A 15,147-nucleotide genomic window follows, 5' to 3' on the forward strand; every position below is an offset into this window, starting at 1 on the left:
TGTAAAGGGATGCATGTTGTGTAATTTGTTTTTGTATGCAAGTCCTTTTTCGGTGTACTGTGAAATGTTATATAATTAATAAAGTTCTTTAAAAACCGGAATGTTTTACAGTGCTGGGGCATCCTGCCACGCACAACTACCCTGTGGAGGTGCAACAACCTACTGCCATACTTCACTTAGAGGGCGGGGCCTGGTGTCACAGAGCTGTGGCGGGGGCGGGGCCCGGAGGCACAGAGCTGTGGAGGGGGCGGGGCCTGGTGTCACAGAGCTGTGGGGGGGGGGGGGCTCATGTCACATAGCTGTGGAGGGGGCGGGGCCTGGGGGCACAGAGCTGTGGAGGGGGCGGGGCCTGGGGGGCACAGAGCTGTGAGGGGCCGGGGCCTGGGGGGCACAGAGCTGTGGCGGGGGCGGGGCACAGAGCTGTGGCGGGGGCGGGGCCTGGAATTCCCCCCCAAAGGTATGTAAACAGGTCTCCTGTTCGCACCCTCGCAATGTCGCAGAGACACAGGAATGGGGGCTGTGTTGCTCCTGAGTCTGGGTTCAGGAGCAGAGTGGCAGGGGTGAGCCCAGGCAGGGGGGCTGCAGCAGGGCTCTGCTGGGGGGAACGGGTGTCTTTCGCTGCGCTGCGAAGAGAGTTAGGGGAAGCGGGGGTGGGGGGCTCGGTGGGGGGGGCTCAGTGCCTGGGCAGGCTGGGACGCGGGGGCCCCCCTGTACAGAAGAAGAGGAAAACACAGTCAGGTAAAGAAGCCTCATTACACCCTCGGTGCCAAACGCGCACACACACGCACACACACACGTTATGTATTGCTGCACTTGAGGACTTTTGACTGATTTCCATTGATTACATTCCTTCCGTAACCTCTAAGCCTAACCCTACCCACTACATGCCTAACCCTAACCCTAACCTTAACCTAATTCTAACCCTAACCCTAAATCTTAACCCTAAAACAGCCTCTTGAAATTGTGAGGACCAGCAAAATGTCCTCACTTCCCGTAATTTTCCTCATCTTTCTATCCTTGTGAGGACATTTAGTAGTACATGTCCACATATACAAACATAAGCGCACACACACATATACACACACAAGCGCACGCACACACACGCTAAATTTGTCTTCCTGATCGAGGCGTTCCACCGACGCAACGGGCGGGGCTAACCTGGGCGTGGCAGTAGGCCTGGCTGGTCTCCCATCTGGAGGCTCTTCAAAGAGGGCGGTGCTCCATGGGGGGGCAGCCCGCGAACGGGCGGGGGCCCGCGAGGGGGGGGGAGCGGGCCGTGGATGGGGGCGGGGCCTCGCGGAGGGGGCGGGCCGTGATGGGGCGGCGGTCCCCGTGGGGCGTGGCCGTGCGGCGGGGGCCCGCGCGGCGGCCCATGGGGCGGGGGCCCTGGGCGACCGTGCATGGACAGCAGAGGGGGAGGCTTGGTCTTCGGGTAAGAGCCTGAGGACGGAAAGCACAACACGGGAATTAAGATCATTCTTCAGCCATGGGGTGTTCTTTATACTGAGCGTTAGAATGGGACTCTAATGTGGGCACGCACATTTGCCGCCAAACTAACCCCTGAGTGTAGTGGGATGCTAACGGTTGGCCCTAAAGGCTCTCCAGGTTTAAGTTTCATTTCGACCTGTCCCCACAAAACTCCACAGGGGAGGTGGGTACATGGTACAACCCCACTGGGTGCACCTGTTACTCACGAGTTTCTGGGAGTTTGAGCGTGTAGAGAGCGTGTAGTGACCAGGAGTAGGCAGTAGTGTGCACAACATGTAGCATACACTGCGTACATAATTTGAAGTGAAAGTGCAGTGGCCTCCAGTAGACAGTATTAGTGTGTATGGTGTTGGTGGTGTACATTTGTAGTGAGCATTCAGTGACCTGGAGTTGGCGCTAGTGTGGGTGTAGTGTACTGTATACTATGTAGAATGTATGGAGTACTGAGCATGCAGTGAGAACGTAGTTACCTGGAATGGGCAGTAGTGTGGGTGCAGTGTATACTATTTAGGATGTATTGAGTACTGAGCATGCAGTGAGCGAGCAGTTACCTGGAGTGGGGAGTAGGGGAGCAGAGGGGTGCTCGCTGGTGTTGGGAGGATGTGGGGGGTGCTCCCTGACGTGGGGGCCAGATGGCGTGGGCAGCAGGGGCGGCGGTTTGCCCAGGCCGCTGGGCAGGATCTTCCTCCTCACTGGGTATGAGCCTTCCTCACCCTCAGGGGCAGGGTCTGGGGGGCGGAGTTAATGGGTACACTTACAGGCTTTCCCACACTGGACAGATCTGATTGGACAGGTCTATAAGAAACACCTAGCCATAACTGGAAAGTCTGACAGAAACCCCAGGCCCTGATAGGACAGGTCAAACAGAAACCCCAGGCCCTGATAGGACAGGTCAAACAGAAACCCCAGGCCCTGATAGGACGGGTCAAACAGAAACCCCAGGCCCTGATTGGACATGTCTAACATAAACCCCAGGCCCTGATTGGACAGATGTAACAGAAACCCCAGGCCCTGATTGGACAGATGCAACAGAAACCCCAGGACCAAACTGGACAGATGTAACAGAAACCCCAGGCCCTGATTGGACAGATGTAACAGAAACCCCAGGCCCTGATTGGACAGATGTAACAGAAACCCCAGGCCCTGATTGGACATGTCTAACAGAAACCCCAGGCCCCGATTGGACAGATGAAACAGAAACCCCAGGCCCTGATTGGACAGGTCTAATAGAAACCCCAGGCCCTGACTGGACAGATGTAACAGAAACCCCAGGCCCTGACTGGACAGATGTAACAGAAACCCCAGGCCCTGATTGGACAGATGTAACAGAAACCCCAGGCCCTGACTGGACAGATGTAACAGAAACCCCAGGACCAAACTGGACAAATGTAACAGAAACCCCAGGCCCTGACTGGACAGATGTAACAGAAACCCCAGGCCCTGATTGGACAGCTGTAACAGAAACCCCAGTACCAGACCGGGCAGTTGCGTTTTGCCCAATCACCTTGCAGCTGGTCCTGGCGGGAGCGCACGTACTCGGCGAGCGTGCCCAGCTCCTCCGGGTAGAGGGCGAGGCCCTCGGCCAGCATGTGCAGCAGGTGGCGGGTGGCCAAGGGCACGCCGTGCCGCTCCCGCTTCTCCCGCTCCAGGTAATCGTCCGCCATCTGCGCCGCCTTGGCCGCCATCTCGCCCGGCTCCTTCTCCTCCCGCTCCGCCTGCACCCGCCCAAATTCCGCCATCACAAAGTCCATAGCCTGCTCCTTTGGCATGTTGCGATGAACTAAAGGGGGGGGGGGGGTTGGCGTGGAGCAGGGCGGGGCGGGGCGGGGCAGGGCAGTGTGGTAGAGCGTTACACATACAAACACGCACACACCCGGGGCTGGCTTTACTCTAATCAACCTGTAAGTGCACCTGGACTCCTGTACTTGGCATCCATCGGAACGGGGTACAGCCCAATACTCACCTAAATACGGGGAGGTCCACCGAAACATACCTAAACGCGGTAGAGCCTAGAACAAATGTGGTGTAGTCCAATACACACAACTAAATATGGTACAGTCCAGTACTCATATGAATTTGGTACAGTCCAATACACACAACTAAATATGGTACAGTCCAGTACTCATATGAATTTGATACAGCCCAATACACACAACTAAATATGGTACAGTCCAGTACTTGCATGAATTTGGTACAGTCCAATACACACAACTAAATATGCTACAGTCCAGCACTTGCATCAATTTGGCACAGCCCAATGCAACTTAATATAGCGCGGTCCAGTCCAGTGCTCTCCCACACACGGTTTAGTCCTATACCAAGTAATTTATGCTGTAGTCTAGTGCTCAATAATAAACGGCACAGACCACCACTTTCTGCAGTGCCATACAGAGATTATGCGTTTCAGATAATTTGTGTTCTTACTGACACTCCGAGACTTAATATTAAATATTTTGTACACTCTACAAACAGAGCTTTATGTATTCAGTTGGATTTTGATAGCCCAGGGCTTCACACAAGATACATTTTTTAAAAATGTTTGCAAAAATTGGTGATTTGTTAGATAGAGAGCACGATAATGCATTTTTATTTAATTCAACAAATGACAAGATTAGCTGACTGTATAACACTGGAGTATTCTGTAGAACAGCTGATTAACTAAATTATGGTTCTGAAATTTAATCAATCAAATATCATTAAAAAAAAAAAACTTTTTTCACTGTAAGGGACAATTACATCATCAGGACAAACTTTTGTTACGTTTTTTCTTTGTAGTTTAGAGGTGTCATCATTTATAATTGTGATGATTCTGATTCAACAATGAAGTGATTGTTTTTAATTCGACAACAGAAGGCTGTATCGCCATCTTGCTGCTGGAGGACTAAACAACAGGCTGTAAAATCCACTGGCTGAGTACACCGGAAATTCCTGTGGTGATTCACATATTAAAAGGTGCAGGTGAGGTACCAACACAGCCTCATGTTAGATGCCTTTTATGTGTTATAGTGTTGGAGGTAAAGTTCTGTTAATTTTTTAAAAAAAATTTTAAATCCTTTGATGAGATTATTGGAGGAACGCCACAGAAATGTAACACAGGATTTTGTGTGCATGTGGTATTTTGAATGGCATCTTAAAATTCACAAATTTGTATTTTTGTGGTATTTTTACATACATGCAGGTCATTTGATAATGGGGTGTGTCACTTTTGCACATTTTAAAGGCATGGAGTTTGTGGTGATATTTCTCTGTGGAAAATGAACTGGGTATCTCTGTTAAACTTTCAAAGAAGCCACTTACAGTGATTTTGAAGTTGTTGAATAGTAAACTATTTGTAGTAAGTGGAGTGAACCCAGTGAATAGCATTAATGAAGAGGCAGATTTTATGTGAGGTGGAGGGGGGGGGGGTGCCAGGAGCTCATTGTGTTCAGGCTGAATCTGTGCATTTTTTACACAGTGAAGTTTTTTTTTGCAGCCACACCACTACCGACCTCAGTTACGTGCAACCAGAATCAAACCGACCACAACTCCACCGCACCTCGCGTTTGGGCTCGTGAGGAGCCGTTATTGGCCCCCCGGGAGCTGTGCTCAGGGGGCCGGCGTCTCCGGCGTTCTGCTGTACAGGAGGACACGGGACCCGTTTGGGCCAATCGCGCCTTTCCCTGCAGGTCAATCAGCGAATCCGCACACGGACACAATGAGCTCCGCCCAACCCCCCTCCCTCTCGTTTTATGCAGTTTACGACCGTGCCTACATTCAACTCAGCCTTTTTCTTAATTTTTATTTTTTTTAAACCTGCTGCTATTGGGGATCATTTTTTTTCCTTTTATTGAGCTTCTATAACGTTTAACCATAAATGCAATGTTATTGGGTTTTGTTTCTGGGTGGCAGGTGGCAGGGGGGGGGGGCAGGAGGGCGAAACTTACTTTTGAGTGACTCTGAAAATATGATTACAGTGCACGAGGAGAGAGCTACGTTAGTCTGCTCCACGAGAATACATAAGGGGGAGCCGTGGGCCCGGACGTCCTGCAGGGCCCGCGTCAGGCCAGACTCCGCCTGCAGGTAAATCATTTCCACCGCGAGGCCGCGCTCCTGCAAACAGTGGCCTATCGTTTTTGCGTAATCCCTTGAAAGAAGAAGAAGAAAGCTGGTTATTGACCTCCGCGCAGCCAGGGGGCGGCGGAGAGGAGGCAGCTCTGTCAGAAACCAATCAAACCGAGGGCCTGTGAACGCTCACGTGTGTGACAGAGAGAGCGAGCGAGCGAGTGAGTGAGTGAGCGAGCGAGCGTATGTGGGGTGTGCATGGGTGTGTGAGTGCATGCGTGCGAGTGTGTGTAAGAGAGAGGGTGGGTGTGTGTGTGTCTGTGTGTGTGCGTGAGGAAGAGAGTGTAGGATGCAAGTAAATATAAGTGAGCATGCATATATTTGAGTAAATGAGTGTGTGCAAGTGTGGATGTGTGTGCAAACAATAACAATGTGTGCATATAAAGTATCCATGTTTTACTGAAAGGGCACTTTGGGGTTTTTGTTAAAATTATCAACATTTTATCCTTTTATGGAACAACATTTTGTCTAATTACTGCCATTCATATTTATTATTTTATAGCATTTGAAGTTTGTAGTTCTCAGAATTCAGCTTGTGAATATTCAACCCACCCAGAAATATTTGTTTGATTGAAAATCCCTATAAAAAGAAAGATGACATTTAAAAAAAAAAAAGCTAATAAGTGTGTGCTAGTCTATTTCCCTGGGTTTCAGTTCACACAGTTCAAGACTCATAGAAATTTCAAGATTCTCATGATAAGTGGAACAGTCCTTTGCAACCAAACCTTGAAAACCGAGTATTAACACGAGGACACTGAATCAGTTGTGCTTTGAATACACCTGAATTTTGGATGATCAGCGTCGATGTTGTGAAGTGGCACGCCCAAGTGTGGGCCAGGCCTGATTCAGTGAACTGTACTGCAGGTCACGCTGAACAGGCCGCCAGGTGTACAAGCAGGCGCGTTCAGGCGTGTTAAGGTTAAGGGTCTGCTCCCGTAATTGGCTGTATTTTGCCGCGTTGGGTTTGAAAGTGCTCCTTTTGTTTTGTGTGCTGCGGTTTCTCCTGCGGCACATAGTCACCATTGTTTTTTTTCTTCTTTTTTTTTGAAGTTGTGTTTATTTTTTTTAATGCATCGTCCACATTGTGTTTTGACATTTAAATGATCTCCATGTCGAACATTTTTTAACGGGCTCAATTTTTTTGGCTGGCGCATGGCGCGGAGAGCTCACGCAGCGGCAACGCAACATTTTCGTCACGGATACGGACGTGCCCAATACGGTGACTTGCGCGTTGCAATTTTGGCGTCGGCGTAGTCTGCAATTCGTGCCTGTGCTGCCCGCCTGCTCAGACCAGGGCTACGGGAAGTTGCTAATCTCAAGGCTTCCCCTAGCAATGCGCACATAACCTATTCAAAAGGCAATCAACCATTTTCGTGGATCATACACTGTCCAGTTAGACTTTGATAGGATTCCCCCAAGCATGAAAAAAAAAGCATACTTCGCATTTATTGTTCATTGTCTTTTTTTATAATGTCAATTACAGTATTCAGTTCGGTTTTTGTTTATGGCTGTTCTTATAACGCACTGTGGCACCGAATTCTGCTCTTTTTCTTACACCCGCCTGTAATGAGAAGAATGACGATAAACGCGACTTGAACTTGAACAATCGATAGTAGCTATCATTTTAACGAACGGTCGCGTAATTCAAATGAAAGTTACAAGCATTAACTGCATTTTGTCATCTCCTCCAAAGCCAATATAGCATCATCTGGTAGCGCTCAATATCAAAGAGACCGATAAACAACAAGCCACATTATTGTTCCGTCAGGGGGATATACCGCTCGGTAGCCTAAAAGCAAAGGTCACGTGCAGGTCATGCTATTGGTGTAGCCGGTAAGCTACACATTCCAAAAGGAGGAGCCGAGAAAAACTGACTCCACCGCACCTTGGTGGAGCCATTTGGAAATGTTACGGGTTCTGCCATTCACCAGCAACATATGCAAATTGCAACTGCCCTCCAACCCCCCGGAAGGCTGCCAGTTGCCCCTCCAAAGCAGATCGGTCAGTTCAGTGCAGTTTATGTAAGCCATGCCACTGTAGTGAATTAACGATGCACTCGTGCATTACAATTCCGTCTTTTGTTTAAGCAACATCCGACACGGAGTGATTTTATTGTTACGGAAGGCATCATTGGCAATGATCTTCATGTTGTTAAAAAAAAAAAAACTTCAAGATAGTGTTGTCATTATTTCTTAGTTACAGCATAGTGCATTTAGCTATAGGTTCAATTGCAAACAAAAACTGGGCCATAATAATTATACGTTTCAGGCAACATTTTTTGAAATTTTGACGGTAGAAAATTTGAACAAATTTGAATTCATTTCTCTCACCTACGAGATTCGTTCAAACTCAGCTTTTGGAAAGAAAAAAGTGCCAGCCCTACTCTGCAATTCCTGCACGAATGTCACTTTCCTCATGGGAGAAACTTATTCTGATGAGTACATCCTCGTCTTTCCAATCAGTGGTGGACCACGTTAATTGGCGGGACGCCGGCGGCCAAAACGCTAATTTGATTGGCTACGACTGAATCCAGCCGCAACACAACCACTGGGAATATATTCAGCCGAATCCAGCCCATTTTCCACCTGTACCGCACACTTTGAGCTACGCTCTCCTCGCCTCTCGTCACCAAAAAAACACAAAAAATATCAGAAGCCACGCCCAGTTCCCCTACGCTGTGCCACTGACCACGCCCCTGAGCCATGCGCCACTGATTCCAAAAAATAGAGCCCCATATGTTGTCACTGCCTCATCTTTTTCATTTGTTTTCACACCTTTTAAAATTTTTTTCCCCCCTCAAGTGTTTTAAAATGTATACAATAACATTTATGCAATAACTTTTATCACAGTATGTGTATCTTGGATTGAGAATATTAAAAACTGCAGATTAGACAACAGACTTCTTGTGACAGCACAGAATGTGTCCAAATATGGTACGTTTTAAAACGCTTACTGCATGGTGTATTTAAGATTTTTTTGTTGTTTGTCTCGACTGTGACTATTAAGAAACGTTAAGAGACCAGACAGATATTTCACCTGTTGTCACAACACCAATCCCAGAACAGAACAGTGTGAATATTATCAGACAGTTTTTTTCCCCAGGGCTAATGCAGGTGACAACATTTGTGCGTGAAAAAAAAAGTTCATTTTAGAGTACGTGTTATTTTGCGTGTTCCGTTATTCTAAGATTGACAGACTGTTCGGGATTCAGAATAATCTCACTGAAAGACCCAGACACAGTAGGGCAGCCCAGGGTGGTCCCACAGAATTCTGGACAGGATTACATACCTAGGACTACCTTTTTGGTTACGCCCACAGATTTAGTTCAACGTTTGATATTTTGAGTTAAAAACAGGCATGAAGTCTCGTCTTATGTTGTCAAAACCTTTGAGTGCTACAGCAGCCACAGGAGAAAATACACAAAACATACTCATCCTCTGCACTATGAGCTGCCTGTCTCTCCACAACACTGTCCCCTGATTGGTCCAGACTCCCCATGTGACAGATCTGGTCCAATTGGGGATATGTGAGTGGGAGTGTTATGAGTGAACGCTCCAGCAGGGGGCGCACTCACATGTTCTGGGTGCTCACAGACAGGAGAACGCAGTCTGCGGGCCTCTTGTCGTAGTCCTCTTGCACCAGTGCGTAGAAGCGCTGGTAGAGCGCGTTGCGTTTGTCCGCAGGGGCGAAGGCCTTGGACGCACCTGTACGGGGACCCGGATGGACACACTGCGTCACAAAGTGCTAGCACCGCAACAGGCAAACAAGCACCAAGGACGAGAGAAGCTCCCCTTGTGTCAACATGGGTAAGGCCGTGGGTGGGGTTTCACTACCCTGGCTCTTACCTAGGGTGACTTAGTGGAAAACATGAGTAGAAAGATCAGTGGTCTCAGTGTAGTAGTTTCGTAACTTGTCTACTACCCTACGGAGCATTAAACTTATGCAAGTTATGCAAACAGAAACAAAGTGAACCTAATGAGAATTAAGGCTACGATACACAGGCGACATTTTGAGGCAATGCACATGGGCAATTTTGCCCAAAAATCTGACCAATGGTATTTGTTCTCCACACTGCAATTTCCTACTGTTATTCAGATCTTTCCCCTCATTTGCTTATCTCCACCCTTTTTGCAGGCAATACTGCCCATCTGTACTGCCTAAAAATACTGTCAGTGCATCACAGCCTTTAAACTACATCAAACAAACAGCAGCAAAGGACCACATGCTCTGAATAATGAAAAAGACACACCTCATAAGGGGCTAATGGCGAGGTAAAAAAGCTAAAGGGGGCTGGGGTGGATTGGAGTCTGGTGATCTTCTGAAGGTACCCTCGGTAGCCTGGTACGCTAGCACTAAGGAAGTGGTAACCGACCCTGCTCCTGGAGATCTACCATCCTGTAGACTTTCACTCCAACCCCAACAGAGCGCAAATCATTCAACGGCTAGAGACCTCGTTGAGCTACTAATTAGTAGAGTCGGGTGTGCCAAATTTGGGTTGAAATGAAAACCAACAGGACGTTAGATCTCCAGGAACAGGGTTGGTTACCACTGCACTAAGGTATTAGATTTGATGCAAACGGTCACTGGGAGCACATGGAGGGCAGAGGAAGGGGGCGTGTGTTCAGGGTGACCACGCGAGCGGCAGTGACCAGCAGGAGACGCAGAGGCGTGAGGACAGCGGCGGGATGCCCAGGAGTGAGTTGCAGCAGTCAAGGCAGGAGAGGAACCGTAACCTGACCCACAGGCCTGGCTGAAAACCAGCAGACCCTCCCGATGTAGTGGAGGGAGGTCCTTCACGCTCGGCTCACCAGGTTGTCCACAAGCACCAGCCCAAGGTTCTAGGCAGCCGGGAGAAGCCTACGTGATGGTGCCACCCAGGGTGAGAGATGTCATTTAGGCAGGCTAAGACCTTCCCCTGCCACCTTGCCGGTTTTCATATCTGAAAACCCATTTTTTCGCTGCAAATGCACCCCGCTCTGGTTCGGAGTGATCGGTGCACTCCTCGTGCCAGAAGACCGCACATCTTCTGCAGCTAACGAGCAGACGACGCTGGTACCATAGCGTTCTGCCAGTCTGCACAGGCCGATACCGCAGCTCTGTGCATTTTCTCACATCGTAGAGTTGGCATCGTAGAGTTCGGAGAGTTTTGTGAATACTGGGATCCTAGAGTTCTCTGGGAGCGGAAAACGTACCTTTCTGCAAATGCTGGTACCTCTCGTAGTCCGGCGCGCCGGCATAGTCACGCTGCTGATCCAGCGTCTCGTCGAAGCTACACACCAAAACAAGCGAGGCGAGAGAAATGAAAATCACCTGCATTGGGCATCACAGGCAGGGGAATGGACCCCACAACATCCATCTATTTCTCGCTGTTCATTTCACACTGAACTGCACCTCATCCGTGAACACCAAATTTTCTTCTTGATACCAATGAAATAAATAATTCTGCATTTCACTGACAGAGCTAAAACCTTAAGCGCTTTAAAATAAATTTGCAGAAGTGTAATGTAACCCTATTACAGCAGAGTACCTAGTGCTGACAATTCAAACCAATGTGGGAATTAATTAAAGAGAGCCTCCACTGAAAATCTGAGCTCAGGATAATGTGAATGATAAATTAAAAATGTTTTTCGTTCGGATTCGTTTAAAAAAATACTTTATCTGTTATTCACGTTAAAAATGTGGAAGCCAAGTTGAGGGACAGCTGTTACTTGGGTCAACTTTTTGCTTTATCCAGGTGAGGACATGGTTCTCATAGTCACCAATTCGCATTCATGTGTGCAGTGCGACTAAATGAAATCGATTCAAGCAAGGGGTCTGTCTATGTCACTGCTTCTGTCGTTCTGTACAGCAGGAAATCAAGGACGTGTTGACACAACCCTGACCTCTGAACATGAACCAGAGTACTCTGCAACCAAAATTCAAGAAAGAGAAGGGTGGGGAGGGAAAGCTGGTTCCTATCCAGAGAAGGGTCATGAACCAGAAGTCGAAAATATGCAGCAAGATCCCACAGGAGAAAGACCATGTCACCTGCAAAAAACTGACATTTCTGCCTCCAATGGTAACAAGGTAACGAGGTAACAACTGAACCACGTGTAACCCGAGCGCCAACATTCCCAAAGCTCATTCCTCCATTGTGCTTATTAAGAAAGGCCTGTGGAGGGTCTCCTAAATGTTGTGGCACAATTCGTTAACTACCTTAGACTCCTTTCGAGCTTCACAATAGCAATTGGGGCACTGAATGAATAGATCTGGTTCCTTCAGGGAAACTGGACAATGTGTGACCAACCGTGTATGTTACGTGAATTGTCGGCATAACTTGCAGGTGTTCCTGACTCACGACTTTAAACCACAGTACATTATTCTGTGTCTATTATTAAAGAGGAACTCTTATCTTAGCATTTAACAGCTTGAATCGGCGTGTACTCCGCTCCTCTCACCTTTGCGATTCGTCCTGGACTTCGTTTCGGTCCTCTCTCAGCGGGTACGGGGCTCGTCGGAACGGCCTGTACTGCTTTACATTTCTACAAGAGAAAAACGAAAGCAAAATATAAATTTCCAGGACGCTAACCTGCATGGAACGTACACTGACCATGAAGCACAATTTCTACGACTCCACGATCGTTTGACAAGAGTAGAAGAACCGGTATGACGTTGATATAGATAGCTCATTGCTAGAAGCATGTTGGTCAACCTAAATGTCTGAACTCTGCTTACCCTCCGTTGGGCATCGGTTGGGGTCGTCTACTGCCAGGTGCCTTCACCCACGCTGCCATTGCACAAACAGAGCTGGGTCAGATGCGTTAACGTTAGTATAAAACAAACCAAATGCAGGCGTAGCGAGAACAGTCTGATTAAACAGAAGAGGGATATATGGCTAGTAGTAACTGGGTGACATTAGCTAGCTAGCTGTCTGGTTAGCTGGTCAGTACCAAGCCAGGAGCAACAACTAGCGAAATAGGTAACATTAGCTTTTACCGGCTAGTGTGAGGCCAGAGCTAGCTAGCTACCTACACCTTGCGTTTATTAAGCTAACTCAGCTAGCTAGCTATCAACCGCAGTTTACCAACTACAAGCTGTGAACTTTAGCTACAGTTATCCACGACGCGTAGCTGAAAAACACCCACGCCTGATGTTGAAACCACCTAGTTCTAACCAACGTCCAGAAAATACAAACGCTACGAATGATACCGCACGAACAGAAATCTGAAACCGCGGAGGTTATTCGATCTCTACATTCAGCCGATCCAGAGTCAGCCAACCCCCAACCCTATGCGTAAGCTAACGTCAAACGAAGCTGATCTAGCGTCAGCACTTCAGCTGAAATCAAACTACACCATAGACATCTCATAAGATGGTCGTCTAGTTTTTTGCGCAGCGCCCTCTAAGGAATCATAGCAAAATACTTGTTCAAGAAGTCGCGCAAATTCTCAATTTGCCAAAAATGGACGCTACTCGACTTTGGTAACAGAATGTAGTTTTCGCTTGATAGCGCACATGCTCCACTCACACACACAAACACACACAGTGTGAACAGTAATTCATATAATTATAAAGATTCCCCTCCTGTCCTCCTTGTAGCTGACACATACTTTGAAAGACCTGATGATAAAGACAAGGGGCTGGGGAAGGGGCCTGTAAATACTGAGGAGAGAACTGGACAGTCAAATGAAAAATACTGAGGAACTGACCTCTGCCGAGTTGCTGGACAACCTGTTGTAATTCTTATCTCAGAAATGATTTTGTGTTCAGGATTTATTAATTATCAGAACCCAAAGATTATATCAGAATAGCCTGTCCGTGACAATTAGATGTAAATGTAATGTGAATTGAGTGAAGCTGAGAACATCTTATTCAAATCCTAAATCCATTGCTTGAGGGTGGAGTGACTTTGCTTCTGTACTTTCACAACTTGACCAACAGGTGACACTGCAGACCCTTATAAGAGGTTTTCAGTTCTTCCAATGCTTTCAGGTTGACGTGAGGACTTCCTCGCGTGCGTGAATTCTGGAGAAAGGGAGAGAGAAGGGAGGAGGTCGAACAAAAGAAATGTGAGCTGGAATTTTTCTCTGCTCCAAAAGAGACTGGTAATACTAACAGAGCATGCGATAGTCATAGGGTTAGTATTACATGAAATTATAATCACTTGTATTGTGGTATTTATAAAGGACAAATCATTGATAAAGGATAAAAAATGTCCTGATTTCCTGGTAAAATTAGTCTTTAATTTCTTTAGCCTCTGCCATTGCTGTCATTTGTTTGAACTGGTATTAGTCCATTATTGTGACCTTTACCTTGACCTTTTTCACAATTACCAAATGATGTTACAGACTTCAAGTGCGACTATGATCAAAATGCAAACAGCTCGCTCGTGTTGTTGATGAAGGAACGTCAACATTTTAAATGCCCTTTAAAGTTTTCAATTTTATCACCCCAGTGCATATACATTTCATCATGTGTGCTTTCAAAATGTAAATTGGAAGGCTATGAACCCTTTCTAAAGTGGCTTACAGCTTCATTACTTAGATGAACAATTTGCTTACTCATTTCAACTAACAAGCATTCCACAGGGAGAGGGGCTGTCATTAAGTCGGTCAAATAGAAGCAAAAATATGGGGCGTAAATCAATACATAAATGGAGGATTTACAACATAGTGGGGGCGAGAAGCTTTCGGCTTTATGGTGACAACTTATGCAAATGCACAGAGACCTCTTAATTCCGCGAGTGCTTTAATTTGATAGTTTTTCATAATTAACATCTCCTCTGTGTTTTGGGGAGATGAAGATAAGTGGAAGTGGGATTTCAGAGGCAGTATTATTGCCCACCTTTTAGTGTGTGCTCAGTCCGGGCAAGCCTACATTTGTTAGTGCTTTTTTAGGGCCTCCCAATATTGGAGATAAGCAGCTATACAAGGTGTGTCGGAATACGTGCTGAGAAAACACACCACGGTTTGGCCGAAAGCACTTCAGCAGGTGTGTAGATCTTCTGAGTCTCAATAGAACCCCATATGTATTAACACCTTTGTACTCTAATCAATGGTTCCTATGTCAATTACCTGATGGTTGTTGGTAAAAAAAAAGGGGGTCTGGTACCCTACACTCTACGTAACGGTCTGTTCTGCTCTCCTGCCCGAGAAGTCTGTGTGTGTGTGCGTGTGTGTGCGCGTGTGTGTGTGCATGTGTGTGCATGTGTATGTGTATGTGTGTGTGTGTGTGTGTGTGTATGTGCGTGTGTGTGTGTGTGTATGTGTGCATGTGCATGTGTGTGCATCTGTATGTGTGTGCGTGTGTATGTGTGTGTGAGTGTATGTGTGTGTGTGTGTATGTGTATGCGTGTGTATGTGTGTGTGACTGCATGTGTGCGTGTGCATGTGTGTCCATGTGTGTGCATGTGGGGCGACATAGCTCAGGAGGTAAGACCGATTGTCTGGCAGTTGGAGGGTTGCCGGTTCAAACCCCGCCCTGGGCGTGTCGAAGTGTCCTTGAGCAAGACACCTAACCCCTAACTGCTCTGGCGAATGAGAGGCATCAATTGTAAAGCGCTTTGGATAAAAGCGCTAT

At 47.3% G+C, this 15,147-nt stretch overlaps 1 protein-coding gene across 1 annotated transcript; it reads right to left on the reverse strand.

The window, feature by feature from the left end:
• Nucleotides 1-382: 382 nt before the first annotated feature.
• si:ch211-216l23.2 (uncharacterized protein LOC565061 homolog) lies at nucleotides 383-12,887 on the reverse strand. The gene is made up of 9 exons (XM_035395656.1): nucleotides 12,304-12,887; nucleotides 12,027-12,110; nucleotides 10,782-10,858; nucleotides 9,164-9,293; nucleotides 5,412-5,611; nucleotides 2,993-3,268; nucleotides 2,040-2,216; nucleotides 1,159-1,440; nucleotides 383-708 (listed from the first exon to the last, which is right to left on the reverse strand). The coding sequence occupies exons 1-9, from the start codon at nucleotides 12,360-12,362 to the stop codon at nucleotides 674-676; spliced, it is 1,320 nt and encodes a 439-aa protein (XP_035251547.1). The 5' UTR covers nucleotides 12,363-12,887; the 3' UTR covers nucleotides 383-673.
• Between the last annotated feature and the right edge of the window lie 2,260 nt (nucleotides 12,888-15,147).

The sequence above is a fragment of the Anguilla anguilla genome, chromosome 16, assembly GCF_013347855.1.
Source record: "Anguilla anguilla isolate fAngAng1 chromosome 16, fAngAng1.pri, whole genome shotgun sequence".
Classification (NCBI taxonomy): domain Eukaryota; kingdom Metazoa; phylum Chordata; class Actinopteri; order Anguilliformes; family Anguillidae; genus Anguilla; species Anguilla anguilla.

Excerpts from the sequence above, each read along its gene's own strand:
- si:ch211-216l23.2 (XM_035395656.1), bottom strand. The coding sequence starts at position 12,362 with ATGGCAGCGTGGGTGAAGGCACCTGGCAGTAGACGACCCCAACCGATG. Across the intron at positions 9,294-10,781 it reads GTACCAGCATTTGCAGAAAG|GTGCGTCCAAGGCCTTCGCC; the intron begins GTACGTTTTCCG and ends GTCCCCGTACAG. Across the intron at positions 1,441-2,039 it reads TCCCCTACTCCCCACTCCAG|GCTCTTACCCGAAGACCAAG; the intron begins GTAACTGCTCGC and ends TTCCGTCCTCAG.